A 23,034-nucleotide genomic window follows, 5' to 3' on the forward strand; every position below is an offset into this window, starting at 1 on the left:
CATCTGGAAAGGAACCGGAAACTCCTCCCCTCATCCAGATACTGCCTCGAAGGACGTGCCAAGCGATCGCGCGGAAAAAAACAGAGCGGAGTTCATTTTGATGATGCCTGCCCACGGGGGTGGGGAGGGGGGAGAGGACCCCCAGGGCGCCGGGGTAGGTGGTTGTGCATTGGTGTGTCACACATCATCCTTGTCAAACGCAGACCTGCTGCCCAGCTGGTGGCTTCACCTCTTGATTTCCACTCAGAGGGACAAACACAGGAAATCAGCCGTCACGGTGATACCAGCCAAGCCCTTAACCAAGAGTCCTGGGCCCGGAAAAAAAGCTGCAAAGCATTAGGGAGATGGGAGCCCAGGCGGGGTGGGGGAGGAGCATCTGCTTCCTGGATTTGCAGCCTGGAATCAATCAGACTGCGGGGCAGGGGACAGGCCATGGCCACAGCGGGTGGAAGCTGTTCGTGGAAACCTCATTTGTCTGGGATTGCTCCTGGTGTCCCCAGGAGAGAAACCCAGGTCCAAGCCCAACCCTCCCTCTATCCGTGTCTCCCTGGTGGTCATATGCTCAGAACCGGCAAGAATCTGGTGATGGTGATGATGGTGACAGTGATGATGATGGTGTTGACGATGGTGACCACAGTGACCTGGGCTTGCATGTGTTTCTCTTATTAATTCTATTTTTTTAATTGTGAGCAGCAAACACCCCCTACCACCAGCACCCGGCTTGCACCCCGACCCCGCCCTGTAGGGTGACCCCCCCCCACCCTAAGGACCAGGGAATCCTTCAGACCCTCCCCCAGGGCCCTTCCTCTGAAGCTGGTACTGCAGAGTGAACAAACAGAGCCTGCTAGGAGGCTTGGAGTCAGGATTCCGTGCAATCACGAGGCCATGGAGTGGACCCCTCGCTCCTGTGAATGGCCATGGCTCCCACTGGTACTGGGACATCTTCATCCTCCACTGCCTCCTCCCTCCACCCTCTCCCGCTCCCCCCTCCCCCATCTCCCCTGCCCTTGGGCTGGGTATCTAGAGCAGGAAAGGGGCTGACCTGCCATCCTTGCACAGAGACACTTCTGGAAGATTCACCAGGTCCTCATCCCAGTGATATCCAAGGCTAACACCAAGTTCAAGCCCTGGGACCCCCCGTCTGCAAACTTCCCTGGGCACCGCCCACCATGGTGCCCTGGCCCCGCTTCCGTGAAGGTAGGCATGGTTTACGGGGGGCTCTGGGACCTGGTCCGGGGCTCCCCCGGGAAATGTGCGCACGCAGAGGCCAAGCTGAGCCACAGTCCCAATTAATTCCCATCAACAACGCGACCGCTGAGTGCAAATGGCTCTGCGGTTGGCTTCCCACGAACTGCTCCCCTGGGAAAGCTGGGGAGCCTCTCCACATCGCCCAAAGCTTTCTCCAGCTGTCTCCTGTCCAGGGGCCAACGCGGCCCAGCGGAGCCCAACGCCGCCCCCACCTCCCTTCCCCCGAGAGGCCCAGGAGCATCATCTGTGCATGTCCACGTGTCCGTTCGCTGCACACAGCTGTGAGGGCAAAGGCCACTGTTCACCCACCTCCCTCCTTGCCGCCCCCACCCCGTCAGCCCCCGGGAATTGCTGGTCTGTCCAGGGCTCCCCATGCTCCCCCATCAATCTGCCCTCCCCCCCCCCTTTCTATGCTCTCCCTCCCTTCTTCCTTCCTTCCTTCCTTCCTTCCTTCCTTCCTTCCTTCCTTCCTTCCTTTCTTCCTTCCTCCCTTCCTCCCTTCCCTCCCTCCTTCCCTTCCCTCCCCCCTTCCTTCCCTTCCTCTTTCCCTTCTCTCCTTCCCTCCCAGAGCTGGAGAAGGTGGATCTCAGGCAGCAGACCCAGTTCCCAGCCTGGCTGCATCACCTCCACCATCCTGGTCACCACTGGATGGGATGGTCGGGTCTTACCCCCAGCCGCAGGTTTGGACCCACGGTATGCTGACCCACGGTAGCTGCTTCCTGAGTGCCAGCTGCTTGGCTGTCATCATCTGTGAATTCTGTCCCTCCCCTCTTATCCCCAAGCACCCTCTTCTCTTCTTGTCCCTCTGCCTCTTGTCCCCAGGCCCTCTGGGGCCCCCCAGGGGTCCCCTGCACTGGGCAGGGATCACACACTTGAGTCCCAGGGGATGCTTGGAGACATGGGGGGGGGACGCCATGGGGGCAGGCTGGTGGCACATGGGTGCTTGCAGGAGGCAAAGGTCAGAGCAGAGACCCTGGGGTCACAGCCAGGAGGAGGGGAGTCTGGCTCCCAGGGGGAACAGCCAGCCTGGACTGGGCTGCTGGTTACCAGCCCTTCCAAAGAACAGCCTGAACTGGCCTGCAGCTCGCGGGGCCCGGCCTTCACCTGGAAAGACCGTGGGCCTGGGTGTGAGGCCCTCACACCTGACTCCAAGACCCGGGACAAACCCCACGGCACGCAGTGCCTCAGTTCCTCCATCTGGAAGCCCGGAGAGAGGCCCAGAGAGGGGCCTGGGCCATCTTTTTGCTCTCACACTTCCAAGTTCAGACTTGTGGAAGCAGCCAGACGCCCCAGCTTGGATCCATTCAGGGCTCCCTGGTCACAAGCCCGCAAGACCCATCTGGGAAGCGACTGTTCCTCCCTAATGAGGTGTGATTCAAACAGCCCTGGCGGGAGGCAGCTAGGACATCCGTTTATTGCCCCAGCCACGCAGTGACTCAGAAGAGGACAGAATGTATCCTCTCTGGCTTAGAGGGACAAAGGGCCTTGGGTCCACGGAAGCTGGCCCCGGCCAGGTTCCCCGCCCACCGGGCCTCTCCACCCCCAGAGGCCTTGGGTAGGGGTGGGGGTGGAGAATTGGAACCCCAGGGGGGTGGAGCGGGGTGGGGCAGGGCAAGGCTTTGGCCCCTGTCCAGGGTGCTGAAAGGCCCTGCCAAGTTGGATCAGTTCAAAAACTCCTCATGAAGCTTCCTGCAGGCGGAGAATCCGCTCACATGAATCCACTGAAAAATCAATTCAAACACCTCTGGCAGACAGACACTAGCTGGTTTCCCTGGGGTGAGTCACTAAACCTCTCTGGGGCCCTACAAGGTAAAAGAGAAGGCATTCTCTCGTTGTTACTGAGGTGGCAGGATAAGTATGGGAAGTGCTAAATACTTCAAAGCTGCCACAGCAGGCTGGGATGGTCTCAGTGAATAAATTCTCCCTGTCAGAAAGGGTGGAATCTGCGGCAGACCCCGCTATCCGGATGCTGATGCCCAGCACTGCTGGGCAGGGAACTTCCTTCTTCTCCAAGGCTTTGGCTTTGTCATGGGTCGGTGGGACAAAGTCACTGGCTTTCAGACCTTGTAGCTGCACAAGGGAGCAGGTTTTGGGGCCCAGTTCAAGCAGCTAGGTAGGGTTCAGGCTTTGCTTCAAGTTCATGGCCTAGCCTCCCTCCCCCACCAGACACCATCTTCTCCTGGGGGATTCTCTAAGCCTGCTGTTTGTGTGTGTGTGTGTGTGTGTGTGCGTGTGTGTGTGTGTGTGTGTGTGTGTGTGTGTGTGTGTGTGTGTGTGTGTGAGTCCTGGGGCTTGAACCCAGGGCCTGAGTGTTGTCCCTTAGTTTTGTCATCCAAGGCTGGTACTTTACCACTTGAGTCACAGCTCCACTTCTGGCTTTGGGAAGGTTAATTAGTTTGGGTTTTGTTTTTATTTTGTAGGTCATGGGGCTTAAACTCTGGGCCTGGGCGCTGTCCCTCAGCTCCTCAGCTCAAGACAAACGCTCTACCACTTGAGACACAGAGCCACTTCCATTTTTTTGAGTGGTTTATTGGAGATAAGAGTCTCATGGACTTTCCTGCCCAAGCTGGCTTTGAACCGCAATCCTCAGATCTCAGCCTCCTGTGTAGCCTGGATTACAGGCGTGAGCCACCAGCACCCGGCATTAGTTTGGTTTTGTAAGTCTCACAGACTTGTGTGTTCAGCCTGGTTTCGAACCCTGATCCTCAGATCTCAAGCCCCTGCGTAGCTAGGATTATGGCTCCTTGGTGCTATACTTGAAATGGTCTCCTGCAAAGCTTGGAGGACACAAACTAGAAGGAGAAAAGTCCCTTTCCTTTGCCTTCCACCCTATGCCCTAGAAGGGCTGGACTCAAAGCACATAGCCAGAGCTAAGTGGGTTGGAGAAGGAAGGAAGGAGGGAGAGAGGGAGGAGGGAGGGAAGAAAGGAAGGAAGGGTTCTGGTGATGGCTAGGGGCTCAGCTGCCCCCGCCCCAGCCTCTGTCCTCAATAACAGTGCCAGGAGGCCACGGGGGGCTGAAACAAGAGGCTGCTGCCACCTGCACCCCCAAATGGCCTGCAGACTTTGCCCTGGGAAGTTTTAGAGTGAACTGTTCCATACCCACAACCTTTGCAACCCCCCCCCCATCCTTTCCTGGGTCCCACATCCTGCTCACAGCTTCCCCCAACCCATGGTGCCCTTGCAAAGAGCTCATAACACCCCGAGGGCCGCATCTTCTCAGCTTCTCGAGAGGGGAACGTGGTTGAGAATTCACATTCCCCTCCCCATAAGCCGTGACCACAGGGGCAGGAGAGGGGTTGGCGGCTGTAGGCGCGGCGTGTGGATGCATGCACACATGCATGTATGGATGGTGTATGTGTATAAGCATGCATGCATGCATGAGTGCGCATGCCCCCCCTGCTCACACCAGAGGGCTTGCAGTGTCCAAGGCATTTCTGGGGCACACAGTAGACAGCTTAATCTTGTAGCCGGTGCCAACCCCAGTTTACGGCAGTGCTTTGGAGAACTGCTCTTTTGTTCTTCTTTTTCTTCTTTCTTTGTCTTTTTTCTTTCTTTTTCTTTTTTTTATTATGTTGAGTTAGGCCGAGGCTGGTTCTCACTGGTGCAGAGCGCAGACTGCTGGTTAGGGCGGGCTGTTGGCCATCTTCCCTGGAGAAAGAGTTTCCCGCCCTGGGTCCTCAGCCGAGAACGCGATTCGCTCTGCGTGCACTGCGGGTGGGTGCCCCCCCCCCTTGAGGAAGGGCTCTGGCCTCGGTCCTGGGGTCGGGGTGCCCCCTGGGGTTCTCCCTGGAGGGGGCGGGGGGAAGGGGCACACTCAAAGCATGTTGGTCTCCCTCTCGGTCCCCGAAGCCCTCTCATTCATGGACGACACCTTGGTGAAGCTCCTGTGGCTGGGGTAGGAAGACTGGCAGGTGTCATCGCTCAGAGCGTTGGCCAGGCGGGATAAAATGGCCACCTTGAACTTCTTGAAATCCTGACCCATGAAGACGTACAGGATGGGGTTCATGCAGCTGTTGGCGATGGCGATGGCGGTGGCCAGGGGCAGGACGAGGCCGAGGGTGGAGGCGGGCACGGGCGCGTGGTACAGCTCCAGCAGGTAGAGCGCGTGGTAGGGGCACCAGCAGAGGAAGAAGGTGACGATGATGGCCACGATGACCTTGAAGGGCTTCTTGGTCTTGGTCAGGTGGTTGTGCCTGAGCTTGTAGACGATGATGAGGTAGCAGGCGGTGATGATAAGGAGAGGGACCAGGAAGCCGCAGAGGAAACGCGTCAGGGTCACCCCCATGTGACGGCTGTACCCCGCCGAGCCCAGGTGGGGCTGGGCGGAGGGAGGCAGGTCAGCCGACAGGCTGAAGTTGTTGAAGCAGATGATCTTCCCGTGCAAGCGGGTCGTGTCCCGGAAAATGAGGGAGGGGGAGCTCAAGAAGAAAGCCAGGACCCAGATGACCATGCAGGCCGCGCAGGCCAGCCGGACGCTGCGGTGGTTCTGGGCCCAGACGGGGAGGAGCACGGAGACACAGCGGTCCAGGCTGATGGCGGTGAGCAGGAAGACGCTGGTGTACATGTTGTGGATGAGCAGGAAGTTGCTGATCTTGCACATGGTGAGCCCCAACACCCAGTGGTAGCGCATGGCCACGTAGACGATGTGGACTGGCAGGGAGACGTTGAAGAGGAAATCCGCCACGGCCAGGTTGAGGAACCAGATGGTGTTCACCGTCTTTTTGGTCTTAAAGTTGCCGATGACAATCACCAAACCGTTACCCAAGATGCCCAGGAAGCAGATGATGCTGTAGACGGCCACGAAAATCTCAATGGCACCCGTCTCCATCAGAGACGCATCCTCCAGCGCCACCACGGGGTCTAACTCATCCAGGTACTCATCGTCGTAGGCAGAGGAAGCGTTGTAATCCAGATTCTCCATCCTCTGCAAGGGAGGCTCCCGTCACAAGTGGCTCTTAGAAGCTGACCAGAGCCGGGCACTGGTGTCTGTCATCCTAATGACTCAGGAGGCTGAGATAACTGGAAGTGGAGCTGTGACTCAACGTGGTAGAGCTCTAGCCTTGAACAAAAATGGTTAAGGACAGCACCCAGGCCCTGAGTTCAAGCCCCACAACTGACAATAAAAAGAAAAACAAAAAAGAAAATCAGAGGCTGACCAGCCCCGGTGTGAGAAGCCCTGGCCACCTTGGCTCAGAGGGAGGCCAGCTAGTGGTTTAACTATGCCTGGCCATTTCCTCTGGGGCTTTTTCCTCCCTCCCTCCCTTCTTTCCTTCTTTCCTTTCTTTCCTCTCACTGTGTTGCTGAGGATCAAACCCCAAAGCCTTGAGTGTCCTAAGCAGACATTCTTAACACTGAGCTACGACCCCAGCCCTTTATTTTGTTTCCTTACCAAACACTTCTCCAACTACCTCCTACAAGCCAGGCACTGTTCTAAGAGCAGACATCTAGAATCTCGTGGCAGTCAGTACTGGGGTTTGAACTCAGGACCTCATGCTTGCTAGGCAAGTGTTCTACTACTGGAGCCACGCCTCTATCCACCAAGCCACGCCCCTATCTATCTCTGAGCCACGCCCCAGTCCTGACTTACATAAGCCTAGTGTGCTTTTTTTTTTGGTCTGTAATGGGACTTAAACTCAGGGCCTGGGCGCAGTCCCTGAGCTCTTTTGCTCAGCACTAGCACTCTACCACTTTGAGCCACAGATCCGCTTCCAGTTTTCTGGCTGGTCCATTGGAGATAAGAGTCTCAGAGACTTTCCTGCCGGGGCTGGCTTTGAACCACGATCCTCAGATCACAGCCTCCTGAGTAGCTGGGATGACAGATGTGAGCCACCAGCGCCCAGCTCTAAATGTGTTCTTAACAATGTTTTCTACTTTTTTGGGGACCCTCTCTTCCCTAGAGTCTAGTCGTAGAGGCAATTATTCAATAAAATCTCCCGCAGTGCTGGGTCCAGTGACTCACACCTGTAATCGTAGCTGTGTGGGAAACGGACACCCAAAGGATGTGGTTCCAGGCCAGCCAAAAACAAAAAACCAAAAATCTGCTAAGACTTCATCTTAACAACAGCAACAAAAAGCTCGGCGTGGTGGCACAAGCCTGTCCTCTCAGTGACAGCGGGAAGTACAAATAGGAGGGGCGGCAGTCTGGGTTAGGCTGGGCAAACAACGGAGACCTTATCTCAAAAATAACCAGAGCAAAAAGGGACTGGAGGTGTTGCTGAAAACGGTCAGGCCCTGAGTTCAAATCTCAGTATAGACAGAAAAATAAAGTCCCTCGATAATGAGACCATTACACCAATGCTGGGTTCAGTGGGGGAGAGAGGCCTCGTGCTGTGCACTTGGCTTCAAACACCCAGGGGGCAGCTGTGCCAGCCCCGCCCCCCATTTCCCATCCCCCCCGCCCCTTGCCCCTCCCTGCCCGTGGTCCCCTTGGGACACCATTGTGGTCCCTTACCGTTCACCGTGACGTGTCCAGAGCTCCTCGGCGTGGGTCTCCACGGCAGCCAGGAACACCTGCAGGGAGGAGGAGAAAGGAGGCAGGGTGAGGGGAGCAGAGCTCACGGTGGGCTCTACGTCGCTCCTCGCACGGGGTGGGAAGATACAGAAGGCCTGATCACCCCTTCCTGCTGGGAAGACCCTGGCGGCACCGGAGCCTGCACCCCAGACACACAGCTCCCACCACCGACCAGCTCCGTCAGGGCGCAGGGAGGATGTGGGGGACAGCGTGTGGGCTCTGCTGGGCAGCTCACCCCCAGGGCGAGTCCCAGGAAATACAAAGGGATGCTGGGGGCACAGAGGCCCAAGAGGCCCTGCCCGGAGCACCTGCTCCGGAGCCCGCACTGAATACCCCGGGGCAGGGACCGGGCCGGTGATGCTGCTTCTGCTTTTGCTGGGAGAAAGGAGCTGGGGCTCACCGGACCCCCCCCCCCCCCGGTTATGAAGAATTTGGCACAGGCATCTCTTGTACAGATCGCAGAACTTGAACTTCACCCAGGCTGGTGCCAACTAGCTGGCTGGGAATCGCCTGATCCATGACATGGCAAGCGAGGCTGGGCGGCATCAGAGATTGAGAAGGTCTCATGGGGGGTGTGGCCTGGTGTTATATTTGCATGCATCCTATTCGCATGCATTTGCATATAGCTCCCGTCTCCTTTGATCTATCAGCTGTAGTTAACAAACCTTATCCTCAGGCCACCCCTGTAATCCCAGCTACCCAGGAAGCAGAAATAGGAGGATCGCAGTTCCAAGCCAACCTGCGGCTGGGAATAAAAAGTGAGTGACGATGGGGCAGAACTTCAAGGGCAAGAAAAGGAAGGAAGGTCTGACCTGGAACATGGCTAAAGCACAAAAAGCTAGAGTTAAGGGTCGTGGGGGTTGACGCTCGTCTAATGAGCTCGAGGGTCTGAGTTCAGGTTTCAGCCCTGTCTGCACACCTCCACCCGCCCCCCACACACCCACACACCCCACAAGAGCATGTGCAACCCCTGTGCACATATCCACTGCACAATTATTTGCAAGACACCACGTAACAACCCGCAGGGATTAACACCCCCCCCCCCCCCCAGCCTGCAGAGTGGAAAACCAAGTTTCGGAGAAGGGCGGGTCACTCGCCCTCGCCGGAGGCCAAGCAGGGAGGCAAGCTGACTCCAGAATTCCAGGTGGGAAGCCCACGGACGACCTCCGCGTCCCCCTGAAGCCACGCGGCAGACCCCAGTCCCAGCTGCCTCGAGCTCTCTGTTCCTTCACCTTGGATCCCGAGCACCAGGCCCGCCCCTCCCTTCCCGATCTGCCCAGCGCAAGTCATGGACACAGACCTTCTCTGGGCCTAGACATCTCTTCACGCTTCTCTCAAGGTCGCTATGAGCGGCTAAGGTCAAGAAAATTACCTCTTTCCCAGCTAAGGTCAAGAAAATTACCTCTTTCCCAGCTAAGGTCAAGAAAATTACCTCTGTCCTGGGTAACCCAGCAGCCCAGCCCTGCTTCCTTTGACGAAGACACCTGCCCACATGAGAAATAGAGCCCTGGAGAATTGTGTGCGAAAGAGTGACACTGCTTCCCCCCCCTGAGAAACTCGGTTTTCTTCCTCTTTTCTAAACAGTGCAAGACTAACTCGTCCCGTTTCCCTTTTTCATGTGGCCACCAGGAAGCTCGGAGTCATGTGTCAGTCAGGTCCGTGGAGGCGATTTCTTGAGCTCTGCTTGCCTGCAAGTTTTCTGCGCTGGTTCTTGGCGGGTCCTTACTTCTACATCTAACTCTGTTTTATGTTTAATGTGGCTCCTTGGGAGACCTAATACGTGGGCAGACACGATGGCTCCAACACCGTGCTAACTAAGTACTACATGCTTAGTTGTATTCGTTCCCCTAACTCCCCTCTCCCCCGAGGAGCGACACTGCTGCTGCCCCACTGTGGAAGTGGGGAAGTGCAGGGGTCACACGGGTCAGCTGGTGACCCTGACCCCTGCCCTTCGCCACACAGGCTGACCGCCCTGTGGTCACCCTTCCCCCCATATCCCAGGATCCCCTGCTCCTCCCCCTCCCCCCACAGCTCCACTTTCCTGAGCATTTTAGGGACTGTATCCTCCTCCCCCGGTTTCCAGGCCCATCTGTCTGAGGTCTGGGGGACACACGGGGGTCAGCTGCCTCCCTTCCCATGCCCCACAGCGCCCCTGGGGCGGATGAGCAAGCCTGGCCCTGCTCTTGGGGGTCTTCCTGCGGCCTGCAGCTCACGGCCCATCTGGCATCCAGCGCAACTCACCTGAGTCACACGCCCCAGGCTGGCCTTTGACCCCGCAGGTCAGTCCCTGGACAGACCCAAGGAGAAGAGGCCGGGAAGGCCGGACCCACACATGGTGGGGGTGCCTGGGCCAGTCCCTGCCCTGCTCAGGGCCTCGGGACAAAGGAGATGAGAATCCAGAGACAGATCAATCCTTCCCGGTCCCCAGACAAGCCACGACCCCCACACACAGGGCCTCCCCCACCGCGCGCGCACGCACACACACACACACACACATACACACACACACACACACACACACACACACACACACACACACACACACACGCCCCACAGGCCCCCACGGCTGCCTGGCTCATTCCCTCCCAGTGTCGGCAAGCATGCGGGAGAAAAATCCCCCCCAAACGCCAGTCTGGTCAAGACTGCAGGAGTTGGGGCGCCCTTGCTCATGGCGGGGAGCAAAGCCGGGGGAAACCAGGACAGCGGAGCCCTGTCCGCACGGCGCCTGTGAAGGGCGGCCGCCTCCAAAAGACGCAAGTGCTTTTCCCAGGGTGTCGGAGCCGCTAGTCCTTGGCAGATTCCTTCTACCAGGCCAGGTGTGGTGGCGCGTGCCTACAATCCCAGCACTCGGGAGGCCGGAGCAGGAGGATCGTCACTTCAAGGCCAGCCTCGGTGACCTAAGTAACACTGCCCCAACTGCAAAAAATATTTTTAACACACGCAGAATCGTCCCCCACATCCACGTGGAATCTGAGACGAAGGACAAAGTGAACCCATGTAACAACAACCCCAACAAATAAACTTTACACCTGGGAGGAGGGGATGGAGAGCTGAGGCAGGAAAAAAGTGTGGGAAAAGTGGACAGTGGGTAAGAACATACCACCAGAAAAGCACTCGCGCACTGCCTGACATATGTAACCCTAGCCCCGCGGCACATCCCTTCGACAATAAGATTCTATTCAAAAGCAGAGTCTTGATACCTACACTCTTCTCAATTCTCAATGCACACGGCGCTACTTATGTCGACGGGTTTGTAACACATATACAGACATGTGGAAACAGTTCTGTGCTCTTTACATTCCTAAATGGATAGAAGAGACACCGGTTCCCCTAAACCACCAGGTTCCAAGCCACCATTTACAAATTACTGTTGAAATCGTTTTGTTCAACTATGTCTGTAGGAACCCCGATACTCATTTGAAACTGCAAACTAGGAGAAAGCCTGGCGATGAAATATGCCCCAAGTCGGAAACCCTCACATTTTCACACCTGTCGTAACTGTGAGCAAGATTCTCACGTGACAGCCTTCCTCGTCTGTAATCAAATTCTTCAACTCTATCGATTACACAGGCATCCTAACCACTAATACGTATTTTGTTTTGGCAAGGTAGATCTTCCTGAAATACGCTTCAAAGGCTCTTGCATTCAGCAGTAGGGATGCTGTGCATCAGGAACGCCGAATGAACTATAATTTGGTGATGGTGGGGGCCATAAATATGCAGGCAAGTTACACAAGTTGAAAACAAAGGTAGATTCATCGGGTATGGTTTCATGAAAAGAGCCGTGAATTACAGTCTGAAGCTACAGCCCTAATCTTCTTTGAACATTTTAGAAATATACCGGAAAAAATCTCTAACGATGCATGTATTCTTGTCTGAGATAGTGTATGTACACCGGCAAGAATCTGTTTTGTTTTTTCCCTTGCCTAATTCACATTAACGAACGTGTAATACACGGTGTACCAAAATCAAACACCAGTTTTCTGGTGGTTCACTGGAGATAAGAGTCTCACGGACTTTCCTGCCAGGCGGGCTTTGGACTGCAATCCTCAGATCTCAGCCTCCTGAGTAGCTAAGGGTTACAGATGTGAGCCACTGGCACGTGGCTAACTTCATTCTTACTATTAACCAAGCATGCAGACAGTTCTCACTGCATTCCGGCCGTTGTACCCGATGCTGCTGCAGCTGCCGCCGAGGAATTGGAGGCACAGAGGGGGTAAGCCATGGGCCTGAGGTTGCACCGCGCTGGTAAAGCCAGAGAGATCAAATGAACCATTCTGCCTAGGAGGAGGAAGCTCAGATATGGGCAGTGATGTGTGGATGGGGAGTGGGGGGGGGGGGGGGGGGGGGTTGGTTAGGCTCAAACTCAGTTCGTGCAGAATTGCCAAACTCACTTCCTTGGAACCTTCCAGAACCTTTTGCCCTTTGCCCTGGTGGAAAGCCCGTGGACCCCTCCCCAGGCCCTCGGAGTGTGAATGCTTCCCACATGTGGACGAATGCGTGCGTGTGGCCTCGGTTGCTGCCCTCCCGAGCGGGGACCATTACACACACACACACACACACACACACACACACACCGGGCCTCTCCCCTGGCCTGGTCACTGCAAGCACAGAGACTCGAACCCAGGACCCCCCTCCCCCTCCCCCCCCTCCCCCCGCCTCCTCAGGCTGCTCCCAGATGGACACGAGGCCAGGAGACATCTGGACAGCAGCTGTTTGCCGTCTGCTCTGCCCTCTCCCAGCGTGAGCCCTGGTGTGCGGGATCCCGGCTGCCTGTCCCTCCCTCCCTCCCCCTCCCGTGTGTCTCTGCAATCCGTGTCCCCATCTCCCCCCCCCCAGCTCCTTCTCCTCCTGGTCCTGTCTCCCCATCCCCTCCCCTCCCCCCTCACCACCCCCTGCCTCACGGGGCTCACACCCTTGGCTGTCCAGCCTGCCATCTGCCCTCCCGCAGTCTGCCTCTCACCAAACACCAGAGCCTTATCAGCTGGGCGTGGGAGCCCCTGGGGAAGGGGGGGGAGGGCTGGCCTTCCTTCTGGCAAACGGCCTTGCCCTGGCTCCGTCCCACCCCCTCCCTTCCTGCCCGGCCTGCAGGCGGCCCACACCCCACTCCCTCCCAACCCTGACTGCAGGCGGCTCTCAGGAGCTGGAGGGAGGCCCTTGGAAGACATCCTCGTGGCTGGGGAGAAACTGAGGCCTGGAGTGGGTGGGGACCCACACCTGTGTCCCCTCACACACGGTGCACCCCAGAACCGTGCCTGGCACCTCAGACGCCTCAGACTCAGGCAGAGACTGGCAGAGATTTGCAGAGGGAAGCACAGACAGAAGTGACCTGCCCAGGACGCACAGCAGTGTGCGCGCGTGCATGAGCGTGTGCTGCATGTGTGTGTGTGCGCGTGCACGAGCGTGTGCTGCATGAGTGTGTGTATGTGTGTGTGCACGCGTGCATGAGCGTGTGCAGCATGAGTGTGTGTGTGCGTGCACGAGCGTGTGCTGCATGAGTGTGTGTATGTGTGTGTGCACGCGTGCATGAGCGTGTGCTGCATGAGTGTGTGTGCATGTGCACGAGCGTGTGCTGCATGAGTGTGTGTATGTGTGTGTGCACGTGTGCGTGAGCGTGTGCTGCATGAGTGTGTGTGTGCGTGCATGAGTATGTGTGTGTGCGTGCACGAGTGTGTGCGTGCATGAGTATGTGTGTGCACATGCATGAGTGTGTGCTGCATGCATGAGTGTGTGCTGCATGAGTGTGTGTATGTGTGTGCGTGCATGAGCGTGTGCTGCATGAGTGTGTGTGTGAGTGTGTGTGTGTGTGTGTGTGTGTGTGTATGCACCAGCAGGACCTGAACTCAGGATCTGGGTGCTGTCCCTTAGCTTTTGTTGGCTCAAAGCTGGTGCTCTACCACTTGAGCCACGGCTCCACTTCTGGCTTTTTAGTATTTCATTGGAGATAAGAGTCTCATGGGCTCTTCTACCCAGGCTGGCTTTGAGCCACCATGCTCCCCAGTAACCAGGATACACCGTGTGAGCCACCGGTGCCCAATCCTGCTCAGCTCTCAAGTGTCGACTTAGGGTTTGGACCACAGACTCTCTGACCACAGAGCCCACGGCAGCCTCCAGCCGTGGCTGAAACACTTCGCCCTGAAGCACACCAGGAGCCCGGCCTCTGCAGCCCCCACAGCCCCTGCAGAGGGAGTTTCTGGATGGGCAGAGACGATGGCTCCAGGGCCCTGTGTGCGCATGTGCGGGATGATTGCAATGCCTACATCCCCAGACTCTGAGAGACTGGGCTCCTGGAAGCCACTGCCGGCATCTGCAGATGTTGCAGCCGCAGGCCTGGCTGCCCGGCCCGGGGACAGAATTAGCCGCGGTGGGAGAGAGTTTCCTCCCTGGTCCCACGCCCCCGCGTGGTGCGCAGGCTGTCAGCCAGGCCCCGGCTGCCAGCTGGGCTTCTCCCCTCCTCCCCTCCCCCCCCTCCCCCCGCCCACCCTTCGCTCTCAAGCTTGGGCGGCCCCAGGCTGGAGCTTCGAGCCCCAAAAGGATGGACAGAAGCAAAGAGATCCCAGGATGTCCCCTGGAGCAGACGGGCTCACGGCTGGAGACTCCTGCTATCCCCTGGTGACTGAGAGCCATCTCTAGTACCAGGAATTGCCAGGCCCAAAGGACACAGAGATGTCCAGCTCGTATCTCCAATGAACCAGCAAAAAGCCAGAAGTGGCGCTGTGGCTCAAGTGGTAGAATGCTTGCCTTGAGTTGAAGAGTTCAGGGGCAGCACCCAGAGTTCAAACCCCAGGACCGACCAAAAAAAAAAAAGCCGTAAGGGGAGCTGTGGCTCAAGCGGCAGAGCTGATCCTCACCCACAAAACCTCAGGGGCAGCATTCAGACCCTGAGTTCAAGCCCCAAGACTGCCACAAAAAGAAAAGGAAAAAACTAGATTCTTGGTACCTCCCCTTCCTGAACCCCACATTCACCCCATCCTGCCCAGAGTTCAGCTCACCTGCAGGGCGGCCATTGGCTCCTGGCCAGGCTCTGCTCTGCTCTGGCTAGGGTACATCTTCCCTGCCAAGCACCCCCCTCCCACTCCACTTCCAGAAAGCTCAAGTTGAAAAGCTTGATTGGTAGCCTGGGGCAGGGCTGATGGGAGGAAGTGAGGTCCCAGGGGCGGGTCTTCAAAGGAACTTCCTGTCTCCCTGCACTTCCTGGCCTCCATGAGGAAGGAGCTTCCTCCAGGAGCTCCTGCCGTGATGCTCTTGCCTTGCCACAGGGCCTGAAATTCCTGAGCCCCAGTAAACCTTCCTTCTTCTGAAGCTGACTTGTCTCAGGTCTGTGTTACAGTAGCAAGGGGGCGCTGATGAGGACAAGAGGCGTAGTTTCAAAGACACAAGCCTCTGTGTGTTGTGATCTGCTTACAGTCCCGTCCTCGGCCTAACACCCAGCGCTGGGGCTCCGCCCTCCCCCGGGATTCTCACCTGCTCCCGGTTCCATAGGTTCGAGTACCGAGCAGGCCGCCTCCCCTTACATGACAGTCCCGGGCCACCTGGGAGAGACCACCCCCCAGCAGCCAGCCCCAGCCCCTACAGGACCCCGGCCTGACCGCGTGCATGGACGCCTCTCCTCCCAGGCTTGGGAGACCCTCCCACGGCCCACCCCCTCCCCAGTCCATAGGTCCAACGCACGCAGGCCCAGTACCACCGGCCCCGCCAGCTGCGTACGGAGCGGCAGCAGCAGGGCTATGCCTCAGTGGGGCCCGAGTTCTGTAAACACATCTGGATCGTGTACTGCGCTCTAACCTGAGCTCCGTTAATCCCAGACACAGCCGGAGTCCACTCATGCTCTTAATCCGCGGCGACCGTGTGGGCTGCTGGGGATGCGGTCGCCCGAGGCTGTCAGGAGCCAGCCGATGGCACGCAGGGCTGCAGAAGGGGCCCCCTGAGGGGCTGGTATCACCCCCCCATGCCCCAGCCTCCAGCACACATCCAGGCCGACCCAACCACCCACCCCTTCTTCCTCCAACCCTGCCTGTGGGGGGGGGGGGGGGGGAGGAGGGCAGGCTCAGCTTTGCTGAATCCCTGCTCTTAACCCTCTTCTTGCCTGGCTCCCCTGTGTCGCTCTGTCAGATGAACTCACAGCAGAGCCGTCCACCTCTGAGAGACACTGCAAGGAGCTGGGGGGGGGGGGGGGCGGGAGGGTGTGCAGCATTTCAATATGGATAGTAATCGCCACAGGAACTCCATCTCACTGAACACCTATTATGTGCCAGTCACTGAGAGGGCCTTGGTGATCATCCACTCAGCCAGAACTGGAGGTATGATGGCCACGGAAGAAGCGGAGGACTGGGCAACATCGAGAGCCTTCCCCCAGGTCCTGTGGCTAGTGAGAGACAGAACTCAGTTTAAGACTCTAGCCAGGCTCAGCCAGGCACTGGTGGCTCACGCCTGTCATCCTAGCTGCTCAGGAGGCTGAGATCTGAGGATCACGGTGCAAAGCCAGCCTGGGCAGGAAAGTCCTTGAGACTCTTATCTCCAATAAATCACCAGAAACCTAGAAGTGGCGCTGTGGCTCAAGTGGTAGAGTGTTAGCCTTGAGCTGAAGAGCTGAGGGACAGCGACCAGGCCAGAGTTCAGGCCCCATGACTGACAAAAAACAAAACAAGAATCTAGCCAGGCTCAGCAGCACATACCTGTAATCCCAGCTATTTGAGAAGCTGCTTAAGTAGAAGGAGCTAAAGCAAGAGAGACGGAAGGCATTGGCTCAAGCGGTAGAGCATTTGTCTAGCAAGCACAAGGCTCTGAGTTCACGCACCAGAGCCAGCACCAATAACAACAACAATAAGTCTAATGCCAATACTATTATACTTTCCACAAGCCCTACATAGCAAACATCCTTAGAACTATCTGACCCCTTGAGACCTCAGTTTCCTCATCTATAAAACAAAGAGGTTGGCGTTACCACCTTCTCTTTAAGGCCTTGGTAGACAGCGGGAGCCCCAGACCACGAGAAGAGAGAGACCACCATTCTGAACCCACACATAGGCTGTGGTCTCGGAGCTTGGCAACCAGCCTGGAGGCCGAGGAGAGGCGGGAGCTGGGACACACCACCCTGGGGTCCTGTCCTGCCACCCCCTCCCACCCCTGCACCCCCCCCCCCCCGCAGCTCTGCCCCGCCTTCCTTCCCCCCCCTCGCCCTCTTTCCTCAGTCCTTCTGAGCCTTTTCTCACCACTCCAGCCCTCTAAGCGGAAGCAAGGCTACAGACTTGCAGGCCAGGCTGCACAGCTCATGCCCGTCATCCCCGCTACTCAGGGGGCAGAGGTCTGAGGATCATGGTTCAAAACCAACCCAGGCAGAAAAGTTCGTGAGACTCCTATCTCCAATTAACTACAAAAAGCCAGACGTGGAGCTGTGGCTCAAGCGGTAGAGCATCAGCCTTGAGCAAGACCTAAAGGGCAGTGCTCAGGCCTTGAGTTCAAATCCCAGGACCAGCAAACATGAACAAGCACCCTCTCTCCCTCCCTCCTCCTTCTCTCTTCTCCCTCCCTCCCTCCCTCCCTCCCTCCCTCTCTCTCTCTCACACACACACACACAAGCTTAGTGAAGAAGGAATATCTCCCTGCCTCTGTTTCCACACCTGAGACCCACCTAGGCCATGGAAGAAAATGGCCCACATGGCACCCAGCAAATCAGCCCTTGTTGCGGGGGGGGGGGGTCTCCCCCTGCTCTCCCACTGTACAGACAAGAGCCCTGAGGTCCGGGTCATTTCCCCAGGCTCCACCAGGGGTGAGCAACGCCGGGTCTCCAGGCTGGGTCCCATCCCCCCCCCCACCAGGCCCCCTGCCATCCCACCACGGGCCACGCAGAGCCAGGCTTGAATCCCAGCCCCACACTTCCCGGCTGGGCGCCTTTTGAGTACATTACTTCACCTCTCTGGGCGCAGTCGAGCTGTGGGGATGAGAAAAAGCAGGCTGGGTCCGAGCTGGCCACGCTCCAGGGTCCGCTCCCGGCCGCTCGGATGAGAAACACGGCCGCCCACCCGCAGGACGGTGTTTATAGGAATCTCACCATCTGCGGCTCCAGCCGCGATCACTGTCACCCCCTCCCCGCCCCCCCCAAGCCCCCCAACCACACTTAATCACACCCCTCGTTCCTCAGAGCTCCGTCTCCCTGTGTTCGTGGATTTTGGAGGGAAGGCGGGGTCATCTTGGGGAAATGGGTGTCTGCTCCCGCCCCGCACACACACCCCAGGAGCAAAGGAGAGCGGGCAGCACGCCCCCCACCCCCGCAGCCCTTCCCGGGGCCCAGCTGTCTGTGCACATCTGGCTTCAGACGCCCCTGAGAGGCCCCCACCCCGGCGAGGACAGGAAATGTGTCCGCCTGGGCCTGGAGCTGTGTGGTTTGGCACCTGGGACTAGGACGGGTCAGAAAACAGAGGGGCCATTGCAGGGCGTCCAGCGCCCCTCCCAGGCGGGCTGACTCAGCCCCCCACACTGGGCCAGGCTCCCAGCACCCGGGATTCCGCCCTCCAGCCCTCTCCTCCCGTGTCCCCCGTTTCCCCCCAGCCTTCAAAACACCCACCCGGCGCCCGCATCTGAGATGGCAGAGAGCAAGAGCGACACCCGGGAGCCCTGGGGGGGGGGGGGGCGCAGGTCGCCGACACCAGTCACAAAAGACAGCAAAGCCAGACATCTACGGCTCACGCCTGTCACCCCAGCTGCTCAGGAGGCTGAGATCTGAGCATCACGGTTCGAAGCCAGCCTGGGCAGGAAAATCCATGGGACTCTTACTTCCAATAAACTACTCAGAAAGCTGACGCTGGGGCTCAAGTGGTAGAACACTCTGCCTTGCACACAGCAACTCGGGGACAGCGCCCAGGCCCAGAGTTCAAGCCCCAGGACCAGGAAAAAAAAAAAGGAAGTGAACATGTCTGAAGGCAAGCAGGGTGCCCAGGCCGGAAGGCCAGCTCTCCTGTGTGACCTGAGACACATTACCCTAACCTCTCTGTTTCCTCATCCAAAGACCAGGCCTGGAAGATGGAGGCCTGGGGGGGTAAATATTAAAGAGAGACCCACAGCGGGTGATGATAGGTGCTGCATATAAACTGCAAAGAGAACTAAATATTTAAAGTTGAGGGAGGCTGGTTGAAATAGAAGGTTTAGAAGCCGTGGGAAGTGGCACTGAGTGGAGCTCTGCGTGGCTAAGGGGAAAGGGAGACAGGCCACCTCCTTGTTCTCTAGGAAGTAGAATGAGCACGTGTAAAGGTCCTGGGGCAGGAGCAGATGTACAACAAACAGCACAGATTCACTCATGTATCCATTTAACAAAGAAGCCAGGAACGGGCATCTTCCAGGTGCCACCCTTCGTGCCCAGTGCTGCTGGAAGACGATGGCCCAGGCCCTGCTCCGAGCGTGAGGACAGATCGCAACACGGCCACATGAAGTGCCACTGAAGTCCAGACTTGCAGCAAACTGGCCGTGTGGGTCTGGCCTATAGACAAAGCGGGGTTCCCATAGCCCTCACCCCTCCCTGGTGTCCTGCTTAGCTTGCCTGAGTCTCTGCCATTGCAGAAAGGAGAGAAGTCCAGAAAGAGAGAGAGGGGAAGGGAGGGAGGGAAGGAGGGGAGCCGGTCCTTCTGGCTTCTCAGCCCCTTAGTCACTGGTGCGTCCTGCCTGTGGCCTTGGCTCTGTGTATGGAGAGCGTGGCTGGGGAATCACGGGGGGCTTCCTGGAGGAGGTGACGTTGGAGCTGAGCTTCACAAGGCTTAAAGTCTTTGCCAGAGGGAGCCCTGGCAAGTTGGAGACTTGATAAAGTGTAGTTAGGGGATGCAAAGAGCAGGTGTGAGGTTGGGGGGGGGCAGAAGGCAGAAGGCAGGACCAAGAGCCCCCCTCCTTTATGGAGTGGGCACAAAAGCCGGGCACGGGGTCTGGGCACCGGGGTGGACTGCCCCCCCCCCCGGAATTCCCAGGTCTCCGTCCAGGCAGCTGACAAATGGCCGGTACCGTTGCCAGGAGGCAGGATGGAGGAGCCCGAGACCCCACCCTGTTCCCACGCGCTGGGGAGTGAGGCCAGGATGCCCTCTGCACCCCAGAACCCGGCCTCGACTCCCCGACAACCTCTTCCTGCCCACCCGCCACAGGAACCGGAAAGCTGGTTGGAACCCAGAGAACATTCCAGACTCCTGGAAGTCACCCCAGGAGAGTCTGGAGGGCGGGGTCCGTTGCCTCTGGTGATGGCGGTGGCCGAGGGCCAGCTGGGCCCGGCCCTCCCGGCAGGCTGACCCCGGGCTGGGCGGTCCACGCTGCACACAGGGAAGGAAACGCACTCAAACCAGGGCATCCTTCAGCGACGGGGTTGAGAAAGGCACGAATCCCCCCCCTCCCTGCCCTCCCCAGGCAGAACTTCCAGAAAGATCCATGGAGTCAGTTTGAAAGCTCTGCCTTTTGTTCTGTTCTCTTTTTTTTTTTTTCCACGAAAGGGAACCAGAGCAGCCTGGGCTGTGTTGGTGTGGCCCAGCCCCTGGGTGACCCCCAGGCCAGGGGTCCCCCCCCACTCTGGAAGCAGCCACTTCCCACTTGATGGGGGCAGGATACAGCCGCACACCCCCCCCCCCCGCCGTCAGAGAAACCGCCCTCCCCAGACACTGCTCATGATGGTGCTTCCGCGCTGGGTTGTTGGGGTGCTGGTGGGTAGGGGGTGGTGGAACAGGGTTCATCCAAATAAAAAGAACAGGCAGGAGCAAGGGGAATCAGGAGGGGCCCAGGCCGCCAGGATCCCGGTGACGAGTAAGCATCCCACCACAGCCGGGCGCTAGGCACACACCTGTCATCCGAGGTACTCGGGAGGCTGAGGCCTGAGGATCCCAGTTCAAAGCCAGCCTGGGCAGGGAAGTCTGTGAGACTCTCATCTCCAGTGAGCCACCAAAAAAAAAGAGGCAGAAGTGGAGGGTGGAAATGGAGGCAAGGTCAGGAGAAGGTTGGATGGGGGGAGCAAAGGCCCTGGGGGACAAAGAGAGCTGGAGACAAGCAAAGGGGACCGGGAGGGTAGAATGTCGCGCCCTTGTCCTGGTGGACACAGCCCGGGGCGCTGAGGTAACAGAGGACATTCCTGGGGCTGGTGACAGGATTTCCACACTCCCTAGAGACCAGGGCGCCAGGCAGAGCCCTCAGAACAAGGGGGGGGCGGGCAGGTCACGACCTCACCTTTGGTATAAGAAGCCAAGGGCCACCGGGCCCTGGCTGGACAGCCCCCTCCCTGGGCAGTCCTCACCAGGGGCTCTGCCTGACAGGAATGGAGAAGCTTGATTGATTAATTCATGCTTTCTCTTTTCATTTGTGGTGGCTGGGATGGGACCCCAGAGCCTTGTGCGCGCTAGGCCACCGAGTCCCAACTCTGAGCCATGAGGAGGTTTCAGTGAACAGGGCCTGGTCAGCGATGGCCCAGGGCCATGTTTGGGAAGGTCCAGGAGCTGGGGACGGAGCAAGGGCTTCTGGGTAACTGGATACGAACCCAAACGTGTTTATTGCCTTCCCTACAACTATGGCATCCAGGGCTGGGGAGGCCCCAGCTTGGCCACCGACAGCCCCAGGAGGCCACCAGGCTCCCATCCCAGCCACCAGGGCAACGTGGACCCCGGGGAAGTGGATTCAAGGGGGGACTGGAAAAACCTGCTCTTTATATGATCCAGGAAAAGGAGGATGGGCAAAGATGAGCTTAAAATCCCAGCGTCCATGTGCTAATAATGGGGGCGGGAATGGAGGTCGATGCCGCACCTAATAACATAATACATTCATAGCAATGTCAACAGTCACTGTTACTATAAAACACCAACTGCGGCATTGGGGGCAATGGCAACTTGGCATTTTCTAAAAGTAAGTATCTGGCTAAGCAACCCCACTCCATCTAATGGGTAACCTCCAAGCATCCAAAATCCAAGGCCTTGCCCTTCCCCTACCACCCATCCACCCAATGCCCAATGTACCATCTCCTGGTATTAATTTCTCCTGTCACCTTCCGCAGTATCTTTGACTTAAATACAAATGTATATCCTAATTTCTCCCCCCGTTTGGCAGAAAAGATAGCACCCTGCCGGTACTAGTTGGCATTGGACCTTTCTTACAATATCTATCTAGCAACAGATCTTGGAGATGCTTTCTACCACGGGTTTGTGGGAAAAGCATACTCCTTCTTGGCTACATAGTATTCTATTCATGATTTACCAGCATGTAACAGTTTCCTGGGAATAGGTCCTTGGCTTTTTGGCAAGGTTCTAACTGGGGATGAATACTCGCTATGTTAGTCTCCTCCTGCTGCCTTATTAACACATTGTGCCTTCCCGGCTTCGATAGAGTTCTCAAGGCTTGGTCTCCTGTAGGAGCAAGTCGACACCCCCTTTGAGATGTTCTGTTTTCTTCGCCCACCCAGAACATTCTCAGAGCCTCCACCGTGGGTGCCCGTGGGCCCCTCGCATCTGCCAGACCAGGCCCCCCCGCAGGAAGTATCAGTTCCTGCCCCAGCCTGCGGGAGCTGTTTCCTCTCCCCCTCAGCTCCTCAACATCCACGTTGTTTATCAAACAGAGACAACACTGGTTCTCAGGGGGTGCGGTGGGGGCCCCCCCCCCTGAGTCAGGAATGTGGAGGGAGATTGCGGGCGGGATCTACGAAGTCCTGACGGAAAGAGAATGGGGGCCAGGTCCAGCAGGGCATAGGTGGAAGAGGCCCGGCGGGATGCAGACGCAAGTCTAGCCTGGAACTGGCCAGATGGAATGCAGATAGGAAAACAGCCCTCCGGCCTCTTCCACAAGCATAAAATTTAAAGCAGGGTCTGAGCAAAGGAGACAGGATCAAACGGGCGCACAGAAAAGAGAGACAGACAGGCAATCAACAAAATCTCCACTGACTCCATAAAAGCCTGAACCAGGCCCCTATGTATGGACACAGCAGCAGCACCAGCAGCAGCAGCAGCAGCAGCAGCAGGACTGTTTGCTTGCCTCCAAACCATCTCCTAAACACCTTTATCCTCAATACATCAACACATCTGTCCATAAAAGATGCTCATTGCTAGATTCCTTGACAGCTCGGAAAACGGCCGCAAGGAAAGAATGTCACCGGCCTTGTGTGGTCGTGGCCCCTGCCTGGGGCGCACCCTCCCTCCCCACCCCACCCAAGACCCAGGTCAACCCTAAAAGTGGGGCGGGCTCTGGGTGAACAGTTGTGAAGCCCTCCCCCCCCCCCCCCCGCAGCCTCCCACCCGGGACCAGCCAGGGGCCAGCCGTTCCGGCCAGGCTGGAAC

At 57.7% G+C, this 23,034-nt stretch overlaps 1 protein-coding gene across 3 annotated transcripts in view; it reads right to left on the reverse strand.

Moving 5' to 3' along the window:
• Positions 1-3,919: 3,919 nt before the first annotated feature.
• Cmklr1 (chemerin chemokine-like receptor 1) overlaps positions 3,920-23,034 on the reverse strand; it is a 35,015-nt gene continuing 15,900 nt past the window's right edge. The window contains exons 1-3 of one of the 3 annotated variants that reach the window (XM_042673405.1): positions 9,193-9,216; positions 7,701-7,759; positions 3,920-6,173 (exon numbers count right to left, since the gene is read on the reverse strand). In XM_042673405.1, the coding sequence (XP_042529339.1) occupies positions 5,064-6,170 (1,107 nt within the window). In that variant the 5' untranslated portion in view covers positions 6,171-6,173; positions 7,701-7,759; positions 9,193-9,216 and the 3' untranslated portion in view covers positions 3,920-5,063. Of the gene's footprint in view, positions 6,309-7,700; positions 7,760-9,192; positions 9,217-23,034 lie in introns of those variants that run through there. The other 2 variants (XM_042673403.1, XM_042673404.1) reach the window with 2 other exon arrangements.

Source organism: Dipodomys spectabilis, unplaced genomic scaffold, assembly GCF_019054845.1.
Source record: "Dipodomys spectabilis isolate Male_0828 unplaced genomic scaffold, ASM1905484v1 ptg000826l, whole genome shotgun sequence".
Lineage (NCBI taxonomy): Eukaryota > Metazoa > Chordata > Mammalia > Rodentia > Heteromyidae > Dipodomys > Dipodomys spectabilis.